At 52.4% G+C, this 23,118-nt stretch overlaps 1 protein-coding gene across 3 annotated transcripts in view; it reads left to right on the forward strand.

Annotated features, from left to right (window-relative positions):
- TNRC6C (trinucleotide repeat containing adaptor 6C) overlaps nt 1-23,118 on the forward strand; it is a 104,931-nt gene that overhangs the window by 51,912 nt on the left and 29,901 nt on the right. For all 3 annotated transcript variants that reach the window (XM_055131006.1, XM_055131004.1, XM_055131005.1), the window contains exons 4-5: nt 4,325-4,651; nt 20,002-22,569. In XM_055131006.1, the coding sequence (XP_054986981.1) occupies nt 4,325-4,651; nt 20,002-22,569 (2,895 nt within the window). The remainder of the gene's footprint in view (nt 1-4,324; nt 4,652-20,001; nt 22,570-23,118) is intronic.

The following is a 23,118-nucleotide window of genomic DNA, read 5'->3' on the forward strand; positions in this document are numbered from 1 at the left end:
CCACATGCAAGACAAATGCCCTTACCTGCTGCATGGTCCAAAATAAGGGTATTTTGGTTGGTTGGTTTTGCTTTGGGTTTGGGGACCACACCCAGCTATGCTCAAGGATCACTCCTGGCAGGGCACCATGTATGTGCTGGACATCAAATTCAGGTTGGCCACGTGCAAGGCAGATGCCCTACCTGCTGTACTCTCCAGCAGCATCCACGTTTTCAGGAATGAACAGGTGGGTAAACCAAGGCAGAGTGCCTGCTTTGTCCACAAAGCCCTTGGTCTCTTGTGACTGTATCTGTGGCAGCATTACAGCAGGCAACTAGCCCTACTGTGTTTCGTTCTCCCTCTCTCTCTCTCTATCCCTCTGTCTTTCCCTCCCTCTCCCCCGTCTCTTATACACACGCACACACATTTGAACCACATGAGTCACAGAGCCAGGAGTGCAAGCCCTGAGCACCACTGCTTAGCCCACGACTAGTAAAGCTTTGAGATATAGTACTGAGGTTTCCTGTTCCCTCTCAGAGCTCCATGTCTAATGCCCTGTCTGATATGAGAGAAAGCTTTGTCTCTGCACCAGGAGCTAGCCCACTGTCCCGCAGAGGGTAGACTGCAGGCCCTGTGCGTTCCCCGGATACAGTCCTCACTCCTGTCCGCCTTCTCCAGATCTCCTGGCTGCTCCACCCTGGTTCTGAACGGGGGACCTGGAAGGCAGATTTAGAATACTTTGACTCTAGGAGCTGGTAAGATAGTACAGTGGGGAAAGCACTTGCCTTGCATGCGACTGACCCAGGTTTAATCCCCAGCATCCAGTACAGTTGTCTAAGCACCACCAGGAGTGATTCCTGAATGCAGAGCCAGGGATAATCTCTGAGCATCGCTGGGTGGGTGTAACCCAAAAATCGAAAAGCGAAGGAAAAAGGACTCCTTTGACTCTCCAGTGAGACAGTGTTCAGGCCATAAACACAGTGACAGAGACCTGTACAGATGTCTCCGGCTCAAAACCGGAGGCCCATATACACGCGTTCTTGTTTGCACACTTCCTTTCAGCTGCGTGAATTCTATCTCCACCAGATGTTTGGAAGAAAAGCAGCCGTGAACGTGCCCCAGAGAGAGCAGCGGCGCGTGGGAGGGAGTGGACTGCCTTAGATGAGCCATGGGGGCGCTGGGCAGCTCCCGGGGCTGGGGGTCTGTCCCGGAGGGGCCTGCAGCTCGCTGCCACTGTCTGAATTCTTGCTCGTTGTTCCTTTGAGTTCTGAGTTTGGGCATGTTTCCTTTGAAGTCAGGATGACAGACAAAAGGCCTTTCCTGTCTCTGATCACATGCTGCCCAGTGTCACCTGTGACAGAAGAGAAGGGGTGGGCACAGCTCCGCAGCTCCCTGACGACAGTCCTCCTTCCCTCCCCTCCCTCCCTCCTGCACTCCTTTTCTTCTGCCTCTGCAGCTTTTGGATGTTGTAGTAATTGGATTTATAAGCCGAGTTTCCTAAGAAGTAACTCACAGAGTCGGGAGTAACCCCTGAGAAGCGCCCGTATAACCCAGCTGCATTCCCGTGTGTGACGCCCTGGGCTGCCGGCATGCCGGTGGCCCAGTGTCAGGTAACTGCAGCGGTGTTGTGTGTTCTGCTCCATTTCAGCTCTCCCTGCTCTCAGCCACTCGCCAAGCTGCTGGGAAGGGCCTCGCGTGCTGCCGTCACCTGGCAGCGTGGTTGGCTGCAGGTTTTTATTAATAAAGCATTTATCAGTTCTTGGGGGGCATACTTGTGGTGCTCAGAGCCTACAAACTGGCTCTGTGCTCAGGGGCACTCCTAGTGGTGCTCAGAACCATGTATGGGCCACGTGCAAAGCCACACCAGCAGACTCTCAGAGCAGTTGTGGGTTTCCGGAAAGATTGAGCGGCAAACGCCGCTTCCTGTCTGTTCCTCCCTGCCCTGCCGTGGCCTCCGTTTCTCCGGTTCAGTTGCTGGGGCAGTGCTGATGCCTGGTTACTAGGTTCAGACTTAGCATTTGCCTGTTCTTTGTATTGTATATGGATTTTGACGGATACACAATGTGCAGTGTCTGCTGCTCCAGTTTCCCACACTTCTGCCCCTAAAAGTCCTCTGCGCTCTGCCTGTTCATCCTTTTCTCCCCCAAGCTCTTGGTGGCCCCTGACTTATTTTTTGCTGTCTCTATAGTTTTGTCTTTTCCAGAATGTTCTATAGTTGTGATCACAAAGCAGTGGTGTCTTCACCCTGGCCGCTAACATAGTAGCATGTATTGCCTGTTCTTCCCTGCCCTCTGATGCGTACCCCATGTTTCTGGGCAGACCAGATTGTTCTTCACCTACAGAAGATCTGTTTACTTCCAATTTGGGTAATTAAGAATAAAGTTTGAGGCACTGGAGAGATAGTACAGCAGATAGGGCTCTTGCTTTTCACATAGGTGGTCTAGGTTTGATCCACAGCACCCCATATGGTTCCCCGAGCTCACCCCTAAGCACAGAGCCAGGAGGAACTCCTAAGTACCGCCAGAGTTTTGTTTATGGCCCCAAAACAAAACAAAAAATAATAAAGTTTCAGCAAATATTCCTGTGCATTTTTTGCATGGTTATGTTTTTAGATCGTTTGGGTAAATATTTAAGAACTTTTGTTAATTTAGATTTAAAAGTACATATCCATCTACATATCTCTCTCTATATATATATATACAAACACACACACATGCATAAAGTTTCTTGTACATCCCAAAAGGATCTAGACTAGCTTGTATAACTTTTTTATTTGTTTTGCTTTTTGGGTCACACCCAGCGTTGCACAGGGGTTATTCCTGGCTCATGCACTCAGGAATCACTCCTGACGGCGCTCAGGGGACCATATGGGATGCTGGGAATCGAACCCGGGTCGGCCGCGTGCAAGGCAAACGCCCTACCCGCTGTGCTATCGCTAACTTTATTTTTTTTTTAATTAAAAGAGGCATAATGGATTGGGCCTGGAAGATAGTACAGCTGTTAGGACATGTGATAGACCCAGGCTTGATCCTGGAGCAGCACTGGGTGTGGTTGGAGGCCCACAGCATCACCAGGGGCGCTGGATATCCCCAGGGCCATCAGACCTGAGCAGTGAACTGCCGGCCAGGTTGAAAATCGCCATTAGGGTGCCCCTGACCTCCAGAGCCCTACCTGGGAGGGCCTCCCCCAACACACACAACAGAAGAAAGATAGATGATCTCAGTGCTGTTGCGTTTCAAATAGAGAACCTTCAAGTGAAGGGTAGGGCGAGAGGTTACTCGAGGGCTTAAGGCCCTTACATTGCACACAGTTGGCCCGTGTTTGGTCCCCCGGGTCCCATATGGTCCTCAAGCACTGCTAGGAATAATCCCTGAGCACCACAGGTGTGGCCCCAAAATCAAACAAAAATGATTTTCCGATTTCCTGTCTCCACCAAGACCAAGGAAATTGTATATCCAGGGAGAGCATCCCAAGGGGCTGAGCTAACGTGGCCCCACAGAATGGAAGGCTGTGCCCGTGTCTCTCTGTCCGGCACCGCAATGATGAGGTGGTTCCGCCGTCCTTCTCCGGGCGGGCAGACAGCCTGGCGCTGAATCCCTCCACCAGGCCCTGCACGCCTGTGGCAGGGGCCTGGGGCCAGGGCTGCGGCTTCCCGGTCTGCCCGGATACCGGTTTCTTTCTCTTCAACTGGGTGGCTCTTACTCAGCTCTCAAACCTAGGACATTGGGAAACGTAGGGGAAAGTGAGTTTTCCGGTGGGATCACTGCCGTCTCCGAGATCCTGTTCCAGGCTCCAGATGACGGGGGGAGCCTGGGGGCACCCCCGGCCCTCTGCCCCTCTGCAGGGTTGCTGCTCACATCCTGTCCGCTTTGGGCTCCTCAAGACTCTCACTCTCGTGCTCCTTTTCTCCCCTCAAACTGCCTTGAACCCATTGTGTGTGCAGTGGCTGGGGCCCTGCATGCTTGCCCAAGCGTCTGGTAGGAGCCGCCGCCACAGAGCTCACCCCACCCGGGCTGCAGCCGGGCTTCGTTGCATTGTCGCCAGCATGAAAACAACAGTATGTGAGTTGGTTGTCTGGAGACCAAGACTGGGCCTCACGGTGCGGTCCGGGAACTTGTCAGACAGGCCCGGTCAGCGCTTGCGCTGCCGCACCGAGACCTTTCTGGCCTCTGGCCTGCGAGCACGAGCACTCTGACGCGGCCTGCGGGAGCCGCTGCTGGAGGGCGCCATCGGCCTTGGGAAAAGCGCTCCCCGACGTTGCCTTGCCAGTTTCTGCTGTTTCTCGCTCGGCTGTTAAGACGGACTTACTAAAGTTTTGGGTCCTTTTTTATTTTGTTCCTTATAGTGCCAGAACCTACTAAGACCTGCTCAAGCCAGCCCCAACCTGCCGGTACCGGTGCCAGTACTTCCACCAGCACTCTCTCCAGCAGCAGCAATGGCAAACGTGCGTCTGCCAGCGGCCAGCAGCCAGCTGCATCCCGTTACCTGCCTCGGGAGGTGCCTCCACGCTTCCGCCAGCAAGAACAGAAGCAGCTGTTAAAGCGAGGTCAGCCACTGCCTGCCGGGGCTCTGGCCAGCGTGAGCCCAACCCAGAGTGCTGGGCCCATCAGGGCCAGTCCCCCTCCCCTCCCTGGAGCTGGAACGCAGCCGCAGCCCAGTACGCTCCCACCAGGTAAAAGCACAGAGCCTGGCCGCCTGGCCTCTAAGAACAGGCGTGTCAGCTGCACGTGGCCGCTTCCCCGAGCAGATAGGCGGTGCTTTACCCCAGGTTCACTCTGTCTGTGAAGTAGCACTAGCTACGCCGACCGGCCCACCTGTGCCAGCTGAATTGATCATTTAATTCTGTCTCCTCCTCCGTAGTTATTTCTCCTGTGTTCACATGTATTCGCTAACTCAGCTCAGTGTGTCCTTTGCAGGTAACTAATGGTCTGCACTTCAGCAAGTGAAGGCCTGTCCCTTCAGAATCCTGCAGAGAAGGTTTCACATGAACCCTTTACCTCTTGAGCCTTGTGTACCCTGGTGCTTTGCAGGGAGGGGGTAGCGTGTGTAGGGAGTGGATGTTCCCGACACTTGCCTGGCCCGGCCCTGTGGCAGGCGTGGCTTCCGATCCCCTTTCCTGGCATCCTTGCTGCCTCAGAGACGGGCTGTCTTTGTTTACAGCTGTTGGCCTCTCTCTCCTTCGGATTCTCGTGTCCCCCCATCTTCATGGCCCTTTAGATTTGTCCTTAAAATATTTCTTTACTGGGGACAGAGTGGTAGCACAGCAGGTAGGGCATTTGCCTTGCACGTGGCTGACCTAGGTTCGATTCCCAGCATCCCATATGGTCCCCTGAGCACCGCCAGGAGTAATTCCTGAGTGCATGAGGCAGGAGTAATCCCTGTGCGTCGCCGGGTGTAACCCAAAAAGCAAAAAAAAAAAAATTCTTTACTGCGGTTTGAGAAAAATGTTTAGCAGCATGCAGAGAGCATGTGTTCGGCCGCTCCAGTCTCTGTTACCGAATCTTTGTTCACTGCTGATTGCTGCTGACCCAGCCTGAAACCACTTTCGCTGATGCTTGTGGAATTCAGGCTTGTAACGAGAGAAGCAAGGAGGAGCCTTGGATTGGATTAGTCTGAAAGAAACACGCCAGGTCATGTGAAATTTTTCTCTCGTGTGCTACCGTTCAATATGGGAATAATTCTAACAGGATCTAAAAGTATTTATAGTGGTGTTTTTCAAACTGTGACTTGGTGGCGCATTCAGAACAAATAACTTTAGACAGCTGTCATGTCTCTTCCAGTAGACTTGGCTCATCTGCTAAGGTTCTGGTGCAGTGGATGGAGCGCAGTGATCGTCAGCAAAGGCAGGGAGGAAAGGATCACCGCTACCCTCTGGCCGACAGTCTGACCACAGTCACTGAGCTGTTAGCAGCTTCTCAGCAAACTTTCCTCACTGGAACATTGTCCTCACAAAAACCTCGGTGCAGACAAAGGTCCTACCTAAGTAGCTTGGTGTATTAAAGATGCTTTTTGTTGTTGTTTTAGGTCACACACAGTGGTGCTCAGGGCTTACTCCTGGCTCTGCACTCAGGAATTACTACTGGCGGTGCTTGAGGGAACATATGGGATGCCAGGGTTCAAAGTTGGGTCAGCCGCATAGAAGGCAAGCACCCTGCCCTCTGTACCGTCGCTCCAAGCCCAAGACGGATATTTTAGTGGCCAGAGGTACAATACAGCAAGTAGGGTGCTTGGCTTGCACACAGCTGACCCAGGTTCGATTCCTGGTATTGCATATGGTTCCCTGAGACCTGCCAGGTGTGATCCCTGAGTGCCTCTGGGTGTGACAAAAACAAACAACACCAATAAGTACGCTTATTTTGGAAAACTGAAAATTGAAATATAGCTATGCTTTTTTTCCCCTGGATTCATGTCACTGTTACATGATTTACACTGCATCAATAATCTCCACAAATGTCATAGGTGCAAAAAGCTACTCATGTCTTCTTAGGGAATCAAGAAGTGCAATAACATTTTGATACTAAGATAAATAAAACCTTTATCTCTGTAAATAGAGAATCTTTCTCCAGAAATATGTTTCTGTTCCGTCGTACTTTTCTAATATATCCATTGAAGACTAAATGATTCTTTCACAGGGACAAGGAAGCAATACAGTGGCCATGGGGTTGGGGGGGCTCGCATGTGCCTGACCCAGGTGTGACCCCCAGCACCATGTGGCCTCCCAAGCACTGCCAGGTGAGCCCTAGAGGCTCTGAGCATCCCTGGGGATTGCCAAGCACTTCTGGGGAGGCCCTGGTGGTGAGGCGCCGCATCCTCAGCCCTCCATCGAACCCCTGGCCAACTTCACTGAGCTTTATCACAGTAACCCCCAGACCCCTTGAGCATCTCTTGGTAGTTCTCCCCTCCCCAATTAAATGATCATTTTATATATAAAAATATGCCAGAAAAATTGAGCCCATTCATTTAGTAGCATTCAGAAAATAATCTGCTCTCAAACAGAAGTCTTCAGTTGATGCCAGTTTCATCTCTTCCCCTCACTCAGCTCGTCCGCACCCCCTGGCATGAACTGGTGGTGGTGGGTGTGTTGAAAGGACAGCAGGGACAGAGGAGGTGGCTGTTGCCTCTTCGGAAGGGTTGAGCTTGCAGGGAGCCTCCCCCTTCCTGGGTCCAGCTCCATGCGGGGTCCCTGGTGGCCAGCCCTCTGGGTTGAGGGCCTTTCCTCCCATGTCGGATACTGGCTCTGCTCGAAGTTCACAGGACCCTCCAGCAGTAGCCTGGGAGGAGCCCCCCCCCTCCCCGGTATCGTGGCCCTGTTCTGATCGTGAGCTCAGGTCCACTGAGGTGAGATATGGCTCCCTGTCCTGGTTGGTGCTAGAGCCCCCGTGGGAGACAGCCTGTCCTCAGGGTGCACACAGCAGCCCCGGGGAGAGCAGCCTAGAGGTGGCCTTCGAGGACTTGGAAAGGGACGTGTCAGTTATGGAAAGGCTGACTCGAAAGTCAGGCAAGGGCAGGGCCGGAGCGATTCTCCAGCATGGAGGATGCTTGCCTTGCACACCTCCGACTTGGCACTCCATGTGGTCCCCCATGCACCGCCAGGAATGATCCCTGAGTGCAGAGCCAGGTGCAGGTGTGTCCCCAAAACCTAGGGCACAAGGAGAACAGTGGGCAGAAGCAATGAGTAGCGGGCAGGGCTCAGCGTCAGCGGGGATGTGCCCTCCGGGCCCTCGCTCTTGGGCAACTTGCAGGGGACGCACCTGCTGGTCACACCCTCAGGCCACGTTCTCTGTCCAGCTTTCAACCGTTTGTTTAGTACTGGAAGATGAGCCGGTGACTTTGTAAATAAAATAGAACAGGGGAAAGTGGGTTTTTAAGCTCGTGTCTTGATTTGGAGGACAATTCATTTAGTTAGCCAATTGGGTACAAAAATGTTAGTGGGTAAGATAAGTAACAGTATTTAAATATAGCATTGCCAGTTAAGAGTTCCAGAAAAATGTCATATTATCATGTTACTGGATTCAGATTTTGTTTTTGCAGTCTGCAGCTCAATTCCACTTGAAACGTTTGAAAGTATCTTCTCTTTTTTAACTCTTGTTTTGTTCTGAAAGCAGAACAATGTATTGTTTTGGTGGCTGCTTCTCAAAAACATGTATAAACAGAGGCTTTGATTAAATCTCCGTGGTGTTGGCTGCTCAGACCCCTTTCAGATCTTTGGAGGGAGAAAGTCATTAAGAAGCTGGAAGGGGGCCGGAGCGATAGCACAGCGGGTAGGGCATTTGCCTTGCACGCGGCCGACCCGGGTTCGATCCCCGGCATCCCATATGGTCCCCTGAGCACCGCCAGGGGTAATTCCTGAGTGCAAAGCCAGGAGTAACCCCTGAGCATCGCTGGGTGTGACCCAAAAAGCAAAAAAAAAAAAAAAAGCAAAAGAAAAAAAGAAGCTGGAAGCCCGCCAGCTTGCGTATGGGAGCGGGGACATTTAGCTCCTAGCTAGGCGGGTCTCGCCGCCCGCCCGTGCCGGGTGTTTGGGGAAAGCCGGGAGGCCCTGTGCCGCGCTGCTTCCGGGCTGACTTTCAGAAACCCAGCAGAGGGGCTGTGCACTCTGGGAACGGGTCCCAGAGTGAGAATATTGGTGACTATTGACGGAATGCGAAGAGGAGGGAAGATGGGTCTGGTGTCAGCTACAGCTAGTCCAAACTCTCGGCTCCTGCCCGCCTCGGGTGGAAGGGTTGAACCGGACACCTCCCGCAGTGGACAGGGCCAACTCCTGCCCCCGCTGGTGCCCACGCCCGGCCTCCCCAGGCAGCACTAGAGGCTGAGGCGGTCATCGGGTTGGCCGATGTGGTAGTGCCGGGAGCCTAGACCACCTGAGACTTGGGCAGGCAGCTGGGCGGCCGCTGGCAAGGTAGCGTCTCTGGTGGGGGGTCGCGGCCCCTTTCTGCACGGCAGGCAGCCTGATGGGCATCCCCCCAGGAGGATGTGTTTGGGAGCTGACACAGGGCGAGCAGCAGGCAGCTCGGTGCCCAGCACCTGGCCACTGTCCAGACCTGCTGAAATGGCGACCTGGCCACGAGCTGCCACAGGCATTCCACACCCCCCTGCCAGCCTGGGCACCACTGTCTCCTGCCCCCAGAGGAGACGCACAGGGCATGAGGCTGGCTCTGGGCAACATTCTCAGGACTGTGTTCAGTACGCCTTTTACCCCATCCTGCATTTCTTGGTTCTTCATTTCAGACAGTGACAGATGAAATATTTATTAGGAATCAGTCCAGCAGTGGAATTTTGTATTCAGAGTTCTTCCTCTCCAGTGAATGCTGTGTCAGGCTGTCATCTCAGTCTCAAAAGCTGAGAATAGTTGTCGCGCTCATCCTGTAAAACCAAGTAACAAGGAATTTCTTATAAGGAAGTATTAGTAAACTGCTATTTTTAACTTCAGAACACCTCTGGAATGATGTCTGGTTTATGATTTTGTCATTTCAGATCAAAGGATCGGGGTTTTGAAGGAGGAATTGTGTATTTATTAGGTTAGGTACTAAATTAGCATTTTGCACACTTGCAAGGAAATCTTGTCCATATTTTCCTCTCTGATTCACTTGGTATCTAATTAAAATTGTGCTTACTATAGCTTTTGGAAGCTCTTTGTTAAATACTTTACTTGAAAAAAACCTATCATATAGTACCATTTTAAAATTTAAAAACGAAAAAGAAAGCTTTTCTCTTTAAACATGCTATTACGTAATCCTTTTAAATTTAATCACTTAAGACAGTCATTACTCTGGTTTTTATAGACACCTATTTTTAGAATGCGTAAACATTTTAAGAGGGGGAAAAAGAATGTATATATGCAAACCACTTTTCTTTGTAAGGCTTCTTTTTTTTAAAGTCACTGTGATCTACAGTTTTGCAGAACTGTCAGTGATAGGGTTTCCTGCATCTGCCATTCCAACCCCAGCCCTGCCGCCAGAGCCCAGTGTCCCTGCCCCATTCGTGGGTCCCCTTCTGTCCTGTACACCAGCTCTCAGATTCCCTTGCCTTGTACCTTATTGTATATATGTGGGGGCTCCTGGCCGCGACCCCACGAGAGATCACTCTGCAGCCGTCTCTCCGATGGCCAGCCGCGCTGTGCGGTCCCCTCCAGCTGCAGCGTGCAGCAGCAAAGCGTGTGACTTAGTCTTTGCTTGTGACCAAGTAGTAGTCCTCCCCGTCCCTGTGTTGTCACTACTGTGAGCAGCACGGCGTGGCCATCCCACCAGCAGTGGATGCAGTTCCTTCCCGCCATTTCCCTCCAAGGTTGATTTCACTCTGTGGTGTGTACCAGGCTCGTACTGTGAGGTGATGATCAGGGACACAGCGCTTTCTCCTCGTCTGTATGACTCTTCAGAGGAAGCGCCTGTTGGTCTCTTCTCACTATTTTTCAGTGACTGGTTGTTTTGTTCCGGTGAAGTTCCACCGGCGCTTTATATATGTTGAAGACTGACCCTTTGTCAGATGGGTGGTGTGCCAGTAGTTCTTCTGGTCTGTGGGCCAGTCTGTTCTGGTCACAGCTTCTTCTGTGGCACAGAAGCCTCTTGATTTGCTGTTGTCCTGTTTGCTTTTCTTTGCTTCCATTTGCTCGGCCAGTGGCACTGAATCCATTGAGAATCCTCTTCAGTGGATTCTGTCAAGGAGGGATCTATGTTTCCCTGTTTCCCTCATTAGAATTCATAGATTCAGGTCGCTCTTGAGGTCTTTAGTCCATTTTGAGTTACTTTTGTGCCTGGTGTGAGATGGGGTCTGAGTTCATTATTTTACAGGTGACGGACCAATTCCCCAGTGCTATTTGTTGAAGAGACTTTCCTTCCTCTGTTCCATGCTCTAAGCTCCTTTGTCAGAGATCAGCAGGACTTGTCTCTGTGCTCTCCAGTCTGTCCCATTGGTGTGAGTATCTTCATTCCAGTACCACACTGTTTCAGTTATAGTAGCTTTATAATATAAGGCTGGAGGAGAGTAGCCTCCCATCTTCTTTTTCCCTGGCCACACCCAGCTCTTCTCAAGGGTTACCCCTGGCTCCACTCTCAGGAATCACTTCTGGAGGTACTTGGGGGACCATATGGGAGGCCGGGGATCGAACCTGGGTCAGCAAGGCAGGTGCCCTACCCACTGTAATATTGCTCTGGCCCCTAAAGTTTAAATCTTTTTAAAAGGAAGTTATATTAGAATGATCCAGTGAAAAGAGCACTAGAAGTCCATTCTGAAAAATGTCTTTGTCCTTATATTAGTTCAAACACAATTCCCAAGTCTGCCATCTCTGAGCTCTGTATTCTCATCTGTTAGAATGGGCATGATTTGTAAGCATCAGTTAAGTTGATTGTACATGGAAATGCTTGGAGCTTCTGGGTGGTGTAAAGTATGTGGTAGTTTGCTGATATGGGGGCTCAGACTCTTTGGCTTACTCCGTGCCAGAGGCATGACTTCTGCCTTTCTGTCACATCCTGAGCTGTACAGGAAGGTCCAAAATACCTGTATTGAGCATTCGACAGTTCCATTCATTTGCTTCAGAATGTGCTTGGTAACCAAGGGGCAGCTGTTGTCCTCCTGTAATTCAGTTACTTAACCCATTTTTTCCCCACATAGTTTTATCTTTTAGAGTCATGATTCATGAATTGATAGCACAGTCAGGAGACCTGGGTTTCTGAGGTATATGTCACTCAGATGTGTTTTAGTTTTAGTTTCAGGGTTTTGTTTTTGTTTGGGGGGGCACACCCACCAGTGCTCAGGGCTTACTCCTGCCTCTGCACTCAGGGATCATTTCTGCCGGACTCGGGGGACAAGAGGGATGCGGAGATCGAACCCAGGTTGACTGCATCCAGCCAAACTATAATGGAGAGCCTTAACCTCTGTACTGTAGCTCCAGCCCTCAAATGTGGGTTGTGTTTTTGGGTGGTGTGTGTGTGTGTGTGTGTCTGTGTCTGTGTGTTGTAGCAAGATAGTTTTTTGTTTGTTTTTATTTAGAAAGATGTAAAGGGGGGCTGGGGTGGGGGAGAGAGGTACATGTTCCTGAGAGAGCACAGGCGTCTCCAGAGTGGAGATAAGCAGAGTCAGAGACAGGCAAGCAAGATGCGTGTCCAGGGGAGAACACGGGCTTGATGAGCAAGCGACTGCAAAGGTATTTTTAATACTAAAATTCATGGGCACTGCTGATTCCATTTTAAAACTTGAGAAGGAAGACATTTAAGACGTGACTATAAGTGAAGGAAACAATATAGGGGAAAACGGGAACAAGGCCTGAAGCCCGCGTGTTAGGCCTTCCACGGCCACGGCATGGAACACGCTTTGAGAAGGGGCTGGTGGCTGGGGGGTCCGTGTGTGTAGGTAGGGGAACTACGGGGTAAGAACATGGCTCAGGGACAGTGTGGACGGAGCCCCGGGTTCGGCAAGAGAAGATTGTAGAGAGGGTTCCTGGGGGAGGGGAGAGCTCCGTGTGCTGGGGCACGTGCCGTGCACCTGATCCCCAGTTCCATTCTTGGTCCTTCCAAGCACCGAGATGAGTGACCCCCATACAGAAAGAGGTTCCCAGTGAGAACATGTCCCCATTGAAATCAGAAGCTTCGCTACGACATAAGTGATCGTTTATCTTGGCGCCACAGCCAGTGGTGCCAGGGCCTCCTTTGGGCATGGAGTTCAGGGGACCGTGCTGTCTGGGTATGGGGCCTGCGGCAGCCCGCACAAGGGGCCATTAAATCAGCCCAGATCAGCATGAGTGACCTTGACTCGCCATCCTTCGCTGTCTGATGTTTAATGTATTTAATGTTTGTTTTGACCATAGGAACATACCCCCCCCACACACACAAAAAAAGCACTTTGGGGGGGCATGGCAATGCTCAGGGCTTACTCCTGACCCCGTGCTCAGGGCACTGTGTGTGTGCCAGGAATCAAACCAGGGTCAGCCACACACAAAGCAAGTGCTCCGCAGCATCTGTACTATCTGTCTGCTGCCCCCCCTCCAAAGGACATTTTTGGGGAAACTACTTATATTAATTTTAAAGTTCTTAAATCTTTTATTTTTGCTTTTTTTGGGGGGGTCACACCTGGCAATGCACAAGGGTTATTCCTGGCTCTGCACTCAGGAATTACTCCTGGCAGTGCTCAGGGGACCCTATGGGATGCTGGGAATTGAACCTGGGTTGGCCGCGTGCAAGGCAAACGCCCTACCTGCTGTGCTATTGCTCCAGCCACCAAAGTTCTTAAATCTTAATGAAAAGTTTTATAATTGCCTGGTTTTCTTTCCCCTTACAGACTGTTTGCATTACTAAAACATTTAAATAGAGAACTATCTTTAGTGACTTAGGCAATAATAACACATGGCTAGAAGGAAAACAATTCATCTGAGTTTCCTTTCTGGCCGCTCCAAAGTGTCCTGCTCTTAGGCTGTTGTTATTTTCAGGCTCAAGGACAGAAGTTCTGTCCCGATGGACTGACCTCCCCCATGCCCCAAGAGCTGGCCACGGGGCTCTTCATCCCATGGTAGTGCCTCTCCCCACTCCCACCACCATCTCCTCTGACATGTCTTTCCCTATTTTTGCTTCTTTCCCTGTTAGTTCCTAGTTCCAGAACATTCCGTTCTCCCCAAGCTGTGAGCTCCTATCCCTGGCATCATTGCTTATAGTTTTTTATTTTTGGCAAAGGCCTCTGTCCAGTGGGTTAGAAGGCGAGCAGGGTTTCTCCAGCCCTTGTGGGCCGGCCTACTTGGATGGCCAAGGAAGGGGCAGTGTGAGCCATGAAGCACATGTCGGAAACCTGTTCCCTGTGGACAGAACAAGGGACCTGCCCAGCGGGGCTGGGGGCTGATACTCTGGAATGTCCTGGGATGCCAGGATCTGAACCGTTTTTCCCTCTGCTGGCACCTGCCTTCATTCCAGCACTCCCAGGCGGTTCTGCCATACCCCACCCCCGCCAGATCTGGACCCCCGTGGACTCCCTGTCCCCGTCTCTTCCCACGCATGGCCCCCTCTTGGAGTGTGTCCTCGGGGGGCTGCAGTCACACTTAGCTTTCTGTACCGGTTAGAAAGGAATTCTCAGGCCTGGAGGATTTGATGGCGGGGAAGGCACTGACCCAGCACCCCATTTGATCACTCCCAGACCACCAGGAATGATCCCTGAGCACTGAGCCAGGAGTGAGCCCAGCATACCACTGGTTGTGGCCCAACTGCAACAGCAAAGGAAGCCCTTACAGTTTCCTGACTGATATTCCTCCACGACTGGCCTGGGTCACGGCCACAGCAGAGCAGGGAGGGTCCCCCCAGGAGGAATCGTTGTCTGAGAACCGATACCCTGTTGTACCCCAGGGCAGAGCCCGAGATTGCAGAGCCACCCCTCATTTTTGGCAACACAAAATTTGTTTGAGGAGCTAGTGTGCTAGTACAATAGGTAAGGCGCTGGTCTTACATGTGACTGACCCGGGTTTGATCCCCAGCACCCCACATGGTCCCCTGAACACCACCAGGTGTGGCCCAAAAACAACAAAAACAAACTTTACTGATAGAAACTTAGATGCTAATTTTTTTGTTGTCTGTCTTCATTTCTCCTTTATAGTTTCACCAGGAGTTACCTACTTTAAAATCCATAATTCCAAATTCATTATTAACTTTTTATTTTTAGGCCACACTCAGCTGTGCTCAGAGCTTACACCAGGCTCTTTGCTCAGGGCTTAATCCTGACAGTGCTCAGAGGACCATATGGGGTGCCAGGGATCGAATCCAGGTCTGCTGCATCCAAGGCAAGCGCCCTACGTGCTGTACTATCACTCCAGCCCTATTTTTATTTTATTTTTAAATGATAAATACAGTAAATAAAGTCTTCTAGAAAAGTCACTGGTCCACACTCTACAGTCGCCACGATGCTTGTGCCCGGACTCAACTGCTTGGGGCAGGTCTCATCTAGAAATGAATCTGTTGAAAACCTCAGGTGCACGTGTTTTAGGACTGAAATCTCCAGGCTTTCATGGACTTGGGATGGGCTACCTCCGTGCATCTGCCTGTGCTTCGGGAGCCTCAGCAGTGTACCATGAACCTCGTGAACCGCCTCTGACACCAAGAAGCCTATTAACCAGCCATGACCAGAGGCTCATAGATAAATCTCAAAAGAGAATAAACAAGTTGCAGAAATGCTTCCAGACCCCATGCCAGGCCGAGTGGTTTGGGGCACCCAAAGTCACCATTCAGTTAAAAATTTAACTTCAGATGTATCACCCCATTCAAAATTTTGGAATTTCTGGAGAACACGGCCGCTAATGTACGTGACACCTGAAACTTCTTGTCACTGATACACCAGGAGCAACACATGGAATGGGATGTAAAGCAGAAGACAACCAGTCTCGATTAACAAAATATAAACGCTCCAGGCTTACCTGTGACAGTGTTAGCAGTCTCTTCTGCAGGGCTCAGTGACTCCACGGTGAGATACAACAGTCTTCACACGCTTTCTTCTAGGAATACACATTTTTAGTGAATTATTTATAACAAGCAATATAAAATAAATTATTCAGGGTCTGCTGTAGAGGCAGGCTTGAGGGGTGGCTAATTAGAAATAATGGTGGTGGGAAGATGCAGTGGTGGTGGGATTAGTGTCGGATTACTGAATGTAACAAATTCTCATGAACAACTTCATAAAAAATAATAAAACATGCAAATTAAGAAAAAGAAAGAAAATTCATTGGGGTTTGGTATTCATAATAGCCAAAATCTGGAAACAATCCAGGTGCCCAAGAATGGGTGACTGGATAAAGAATCTGTGGAACGTTCACTGGATCACTTGATATCTAGTTGATCTTCGATTTGTTCGAGCGGGTGCCAGTAACGTCTCCATTTGTCACTGTCGCATGCCAGTGCAGCCCAGTGATATCTGCTCGGTCCAGGAACAAGAAGAGCCCAAACCATTCATTCAGGGTTTTGATGAAGAAGTCTGACCATCTCGTTGGTGAGCGGCCACACGGTCTTTTGATGTCCCATGGAATCTAATCGGTAACAGCTCTAGTCCAGCGGTTGTCTCTGAATCGCATTTCATGTCAGGCCCATCTGATTTTTGATGTCTTGGCAAACGAGACAGCGTCCCTGATTCTTGATCGTTGATGGAGGTTGGAACTCCGGATTCCTTCTCTCACTTGAGTGAGACGTGATACTCCTAACATAGCTGTTTTGATTCCTCTTTGGGATACCCGAATAGTGTTCTCATCCTGTTTGCGTAGGGCCCAGGTCTCTGAGGCATAAGTTAATGCAGGAAGAACAGTGGAATCGAAAAGATGTGCCCGGAGTCGGAGGTTCTTCGTCCTCTTAACCACCTCTTTGACACTCCTGAAGGCGTTCCACGCTGCTCTCTTCCTCCTGCACAGTTCTGGCACCAAGTCATTCCTTATGTTGAGTTCTCGACCCAGGTACACATAGCTGCTGTGTTTGGAGATGTTCGTTCCATTGAGAGCAAATGGAGCGTCAGGGACTAGTTCGTTTTTCATGAGCATCTTCTTGTTGAGGTTCAGCTGCAATCCAACCTTTCCACACTCTCAGTCAAATTCAGCCAGGATTCTTGCCGCTTGGCTAATGTTTGGTGTTATGAGAACTATGTCATCAGCAAAGCGGCGGTGGTATAGTTGCCGACCGTCTATCTTCACTCCCATTCTTTCCCATTCCAGTCATCGCATGATGTTCTCGAGGGTGGCACTGAAGAGTTTCGGTGAAATGGTCTCACCCTGCCGCACCCCTCTCTTTACATCAATGATCACTTCCTTGTAGAATGGTGAGACCCTGGTGGTGAATCCGTAATACGGCTTGCGTAGGATCTTGACGTACTGAGTTTGAACGCCCTGTTTGGCTAGGGCTTCGATGACTGCTTCAGTCTCATCAGAATCGAAGGCCTCCTTTAAGTCAATGAACTTTAGACAGAGCGACATCTTGAACTCTCGCGAAGCTTCGGTGAGTTTGGTCACCGTGTGGATATGGTCAGTCGTGCTGAATCCTTTTCGGAACCCGGTTTGCTCGCATGGTTGTCCTTCATCTAGTGTTCTGCCTGTTCTATTCAGGATGACAAGAGCGAACAACTTGTAGACACAGACAGCAGGCAGATTGGGCTATAGTTGCCAATGTCATGGATGTCTCCCTTCTTGTACAATAGAACGGTCCTGCTGGTTTTCCACTGGGACAGAACCTTGCATTCAGACAGGTAGCGTGTGAAGAGCCGAGTCAGTGTATTGATGAGTACTGGCAGCAGATTCTTCAGGTGTTCAGGTCTGACCTTGTCCAGACTGGGTGCTGTACGCGTCTTTACCAATGGAATGGGGTGTCGGATTTCAGAAGGGAGGACGTTGGGAACGACATATCCATCCCGAGGAATTTGGCATGTGTGCAGGTGGACATGGCTGTAAAAGAGATCCAAGTAGAAGTAGTGGATAATCCTCTACATTGCCTTTCTGGAAGATGTGATAGATCCATCAGGACGTCGGAGGGCAGTCATCTTGGTCTTGTAGTTGGCGAATTACAGGCGAGCTTTGTGAGTATTCTTCCCGGCTTCTGCTACATTGGCCAACCTTGCTGCTCTTCTCTTTTTGAGGTTTTCCTTTATCACTTCTCTGCACAGCTTTGTGAGCTTGGACGTTAGCTTGTGGTTGCCTGAGGCTCTCACCAAACCACGTTGATGAATGAGCTCAAGAGTTTCCAAAGACAGGCGTCTGTTTGTGGCTTTCCCACTCTCAGCATTTTTCGAGCAGTCATGGAGGTGCTGAACCAGTCGATCGTATTCCTCGTCAATGTTGTCAATGACAGCATCTTCCCACATTGCTGCAATAGTGCCAAAGAGCTCCAGTTGGTGGTCATTCTGGGAGTTGCCTTCTTAAACTTAAACTTTGCAGACCTTTCTCCCCGATCTGTGAAGTAGAATTTTGCACAAAGGAGACGGTGGTCCGATCCTGTTTGGAATTTTGGGACAACAGCAACATCGGTCAGGCAAAACCTTCGATTGACTATGATGTGGTCAGTTTTATTGTGGAACTGTCCACCGGGAGACTTCCATGTCCAGCGTTTAGATTCGGCCTTCTGGAACTGAGTTTCCATGGATGGTCTTGGTTGACATGATGAACTCAGACAGTCTCTCACCCTGTTCGTTCCATTCTAGGCCATGAGTCCCAATGTGGAGTTCTTCAGGCGACCTTCTCAGTCCTATCTTGGCATTAAAATCACCAACAATGATCTTGTAGAAGGTGTGGTCTTCTTTATAGAACCTCTCCAGCTCCATGTAGAACTTCTCAATTTCTTCTTCATCGTAGTTGGATGTTGGTGCATGGACGATGAAGATAGAAACTGCCTGCAGTGAGCCACATCTATTCAAGCGTAATCGTCCGATTCGGGTGGTTAGGCATTTGAATGAATCAATGCTCATGGCCAAGTTCATGTTGACGAGGACACTGACACCTCTGTTGTCACATGTTCCGAGGAACAGTTCTTCTCCAGTGTCGAAAATGGCGTGATGTGATTGATGGAACATTACACAATGAAATACTACTCAGCCATAAGGAGAGATGAAATCATGCTATCAGCTGCGCTGCTGCATGGGCAGATCTGAAGAGAATCATGTGGAGCCAAGTTAGTCAGCGGGAGACAGAATGGTCTCATGTCCAGGACATAAAGATCGTAAACAACAATGCCCAGGGGCAGTAGAGACAGTAGGAAGCACGCCACGGGTTGGGGGAGGGCAGGGAAGGAAACGCTGGGACAGTGCTCAGAGGAGAAGGCCTGCCACAGAGGCAGCCTGGGTCAGGAAGGAAACTAAAGGGGAGTAGACACTGGTGTTGGACCATTGTACGCCTGAAATGTAATCGTGAATAACTGTGTTGTGTGATTCATGGTGATATTTCTTAAAAACTGAATCCTAGTTTAGGGCTCGAGGCAGGGGCTTGCCTTACTTGCTGCTGACCTGAGTTTGATCCCTGGAACCTCCTCTGGTCCCCTGAGCTTCGCCAGGAATCAGCCCGAGGAGTGTTGTGAGTGGCTCCCCCTGCCAAAAAGAATCCTAAGTGGGGCTAGAGTGATAGTATAGTGGGTAGGGCGTTTGCCTGCATGCAACCGAGCCGGGTTCGATTCCCAGCATCCCATAGGCTCCCCCGAGCACTGCCAGGGGTGATTCCTGAGTGCAGAACTAGGAGTCAGCTCTGAGCATCTCTGGGTGTGACCCAAAAAGCCAAAAAAAAAAAAAAAAAAGAATCCTGAGTGAAATGGTGCGAGGACTGTGGGAAGATAGCAGATACCAGATGGCAGCTCTGATGCCTCAGAACAGAACGAGAAACCAGCTGATAAATTGGGTCACAGAAGATACCTGTGGGCAGCGGAGGGTGTTTTAGCCGAACAGGAAGCGGTGCTGGTTTCCGCAACCTGGACTCTACCTGTGGGCCGTGCGCCAAGCCCTCCCCTGTCACTCCCACAGCATCTGTATTGTGAACTAGGGTCAGGAACTTCCTCACTCTGTGACCTGTGTGAGCTGTCGCTCTTGGGATATCGGTGCAAACTACACCATATTCAAGGCCCTGTTTGGGGACTGGAGAGTATAGCGGCTAGGGTGCTGGCCTTGGGCCCCAGCTCCTCGTGCAGCCCCGCCAGGAGTTACTTCTGAGCACAGAGTCAGGAGTAAGCCTTGAGCACCATCAGGTGTGGCCCATACCCCGCCCCCCCCAGGAAGCCTCGTGAACGTGGTGTCGTACAGCCTTTCTCTCGGAGCCTGAGTGTTGTGCAGTCGCATAGTTGCAGAGTGTTTGAGCCCAGCATCTTTCTCTACGGTAGATGCTTCTAGAGGCAAATGTGCTTCTCTTCTCAGGGGAAATCATCTTGTGTGCGGTAGTAAGAATACATGTCATTTCCGAAACATCGACACCTCCTTTCAGCGGGCCCGTCAAGAAGATGAATGCCCTTTTCCTTGTCACTTTTTAGTGCGTTGTTCATAATTGAAGAGTCGCGGTAGAGCGTCCTCCAGGACTCCCGGCCCGTGATTCATTATTCCTTTCCTCTTTTTCAGATCTCAGTCACAGTGGACTGGCAGATCACTATGAAAATTCCCCCTGGGGCCAGCAGCCCACTTACCGAAGCGAAGCCAGCTGTGGCTGGGGTGAAGTGACAAGGGACAGGACGGAGAAGGAGGCGTGGCCTTCCGCCCCGGGGCCCGAGCCGGAAGCCGCCTCGGAATGCGCCGCAGACACTGACTCTGTCTCCAGCTGTGGCTCCGAGAGCAGGAGCATGGCGACAGGGAGTGCCCAGGGCACCTTCACTGGACACACCAAGAAGACAAATGGCAATAATGGCACCAACGGCGCACTCGTCCAAAGCCCTTCTAATCAGAGTGCCCTTGGGGCGGGGGGAGCGGGCGGGAGCGGGAGCGCAGCCCGAGTTTGGGGTGTAGTCGCGGGCTCCAGCGCAGGCCTCGCCCACTGCCCTCTGGGCGGGGGGGATGGCAAGATGGACAACGTGATGGGGGAAGGGAGAAGCCAGAGCTGCTGGGGGGCTTCCAACGCCAACGCTGGCATCAGTCTCAACCTTAACCCAAATGCCAACCCAGCTGCCTGGCCCGTGCTCGGACATGAAGGAACTGTGGCAACGGGCAACCCTTCCAGTATTTGCAGTCCAGTCAGTGCCATAGGTCAGAGCATGGGCAACCAGAACGGGAACCCGGCGGGCACGGCCGGTGCCTGGGGGAACCTGCTGCCACAGGAGAGTGCGGAGCCACAGGCGCCGTCCACTTCTCAGAATGTGTCCTTCAGCGTCCAACCTCAGAACCTTAACACTGACGGACCAAACAACACTAACCCCGTGAACTCGTCACCAAACCCTCTCAGTGCAATGCAGACCAACGGACTGCCAGACTGGGGCATGGCCGTGGGCATGGGGGCCATCATCCCGCCCCACCTGCAAGGCCTTCCTGGTGCTAACGGATCATCAGTTGCTCAAGTGGGCGGGGGCAGTGGTGAAGGAGTGGGCAGTTCTGTGTGGGGACTGTCCCCAGGGAACCCTGCCACCGGGAATAGCAGCTCTGGGTTCAATCAGGGGAATGGAGACACTGTGAACTCAGCATTAAGTGCTAAACAAAACGGCTCCAGCAGTGCTGTGCAGAAGGAAGGGAGTGGGGGCGGCGCCTGGGACTCGGGGCCTCCTGCTGCTCCCGGAGTACTCCCGTGGGGCAGGGGCAGTGGGGGCAGTGGCGTCGGAAACGTCCATTCAGGAGCCTGGGGCCACCCCAGCCGGAGCACCGCCAACGGTGTGAATGGGGAGTGGGGGAAGCCCCCGAACCAGCATTCCACTAGTGACATCAGTGGGAAGGGAGCGACAGGGTGGGACGGGCCTGGCGGGAGCGGCCAGAGCCCCGTCGTGCCGCTGGGCGGCGAGCATGCCAGCTCCTGGGCCAAAGCCGCGTCTTCCGGCGCCACGGCCAGCGAAGGCAGCAGCGAAGGTTCCGGGGGGCACGGCGAGGGGGGCGCCGGGCGGGAGGCCGCGGAAGGCCGCAGGCGGGAGAAAGGGGTCCTAGACCCAGGGCACATCCAGCTGCCGAGGAGTGACCTTGACCCGCGCGTCCTGTCCAACACGGGGTGGGGCCAGATCCCAGTGCAGCAGAACACTGCCTGGGAGTTCGAGGAGTCCCCGAGGGCCGAGAGGAAGAACGACAACGGCACTGAGGCCTGGGCGTGTGCCCCTCAGCCTTCCAGCGCAGGCGGGAAGAACAGTGGGTCCCTGGGGGACAGTACAAATACCTCTTCAGTATCTGGGTGGGCCAGCTCCCCGCCGGCTGCCGGGCCAGCCCCCGCGGGCTGGGGAGATGGCAGCAACAAGGCCCCGAGCGGCCCCGGGGCGTGGGGGGACTCGCTGGGCTCTACTGCTGTCAGTGCTGCTGCTGCCAAGGGGGGCCACGCCTGGCCGGGGGCCGTGAGCCAGGAGGACAAGCCGCCCGCCTGGGGGGAGCCTCCGAAACCCAAATCTCAGAACTGGGGGGACGGACCGAAGTCGAACCCGGCCTGGAGCGCAGCCGGGGGGGACTGGGCAGAGTCGGCCTCTGTCCTCGGACACTTGGGGGGGGAGGAGAAGAAAGCCAGCTCCGGGTGGGAGGCTGACGGCGGCCGCTCCGGGGCCGGATGGACGGAGACTGCAGGGGCCGGGCCCGGCGGCTGGGGCAGCGGCACCAACGCCAAGGTGAATCCAGGTCCAAACTGGGGGGAGTCTCTGAAGGCCGCCCCCCAGCAGGGCTGGGCCAGCAAGGCCCCGGACAGCAGTGTGAGCAACTGGGGAGGGGCTGCGTCTGTGAAACAGACAGGAACGGGCTGGGTCAAACCGAAGGACACCAGGGAGGCCACGGGCTGGGAGGAGCCTTCGCCACCGTCCATCCGACGCAAAATGGAAATTGATGATGGTACCTCAGCTTGGGGTGACCCGAGCCACTACAACAATAAAAGTGTGAACATGTGGGACAGGAACAACCCCGGCCTCCAGAGCAGTACCACGGCCAACACCACCACCACCAGTAACAGCACGAACGCGGGCGAGGCACCGCCAGCACACCCCGCGGGCACCCAGCTGGCTCGGTCACCACTGCTCGGCCCAGGTAGGAGAGGGACCTGCTTGGTTCCCCAGGGCCAGCCCTGCGCTCTGCACATGCGCACCATGGGCTGTGGGACGGGTCTCAGTGTCACCCAAGGGCTTGGGGGGGGAGGTTACGTAGGGACAGCTGTGGCTTGTTGGCCAACATCCTGTCAGTGTTTCAGCTGGGAGAAAACCTGGTTAGACTGAAGCGGGTGTCTTGAGTTTCTGTTTGGCGGTAGCGGTCTGCCAGGGAGACGCTCAACCTCCCCTCGAGCCTGCCCTGCGCCCGAGGCAGCCCCGACGGCCTGCGGGGGTGCAGGTCTCCCGTGTAGCTGCCCCTCAGGCAGCACCCCTGTCACCGAGACACCTCTGCACAGGCTTCGCCCTTGGGAGGGTACGGGCGAGGCCCAATTTCACTTTCTCTGTTGTAGAGTTTTTAACAGTTGCTTGTATTTATGGCCCAGCTACCCTTTTTCCAGGAATAGTGCTGCCCACTTTCCAGGAACAGCCCCAGCTTCTTGCAGCTTTTCCTCATAACACGGCTTAAATCCTTTTTATTGAGAGCAGAGAG

The sequence above is a fragment of the Sorex araneus genome, chromosome 3 (genome assembly GCF_027595985.1).
Source record: "Sorex araneus isolate mSorAra2 chromosome 3, mSorAra2.pri, whole genome shotgun sequence".
Taxonomy (NCBI): Eukaryota; Metazoa; Chordata; class Mammalia; order Eulipotyphla; family Soricidae; genus Sorex; species Sorex araneus.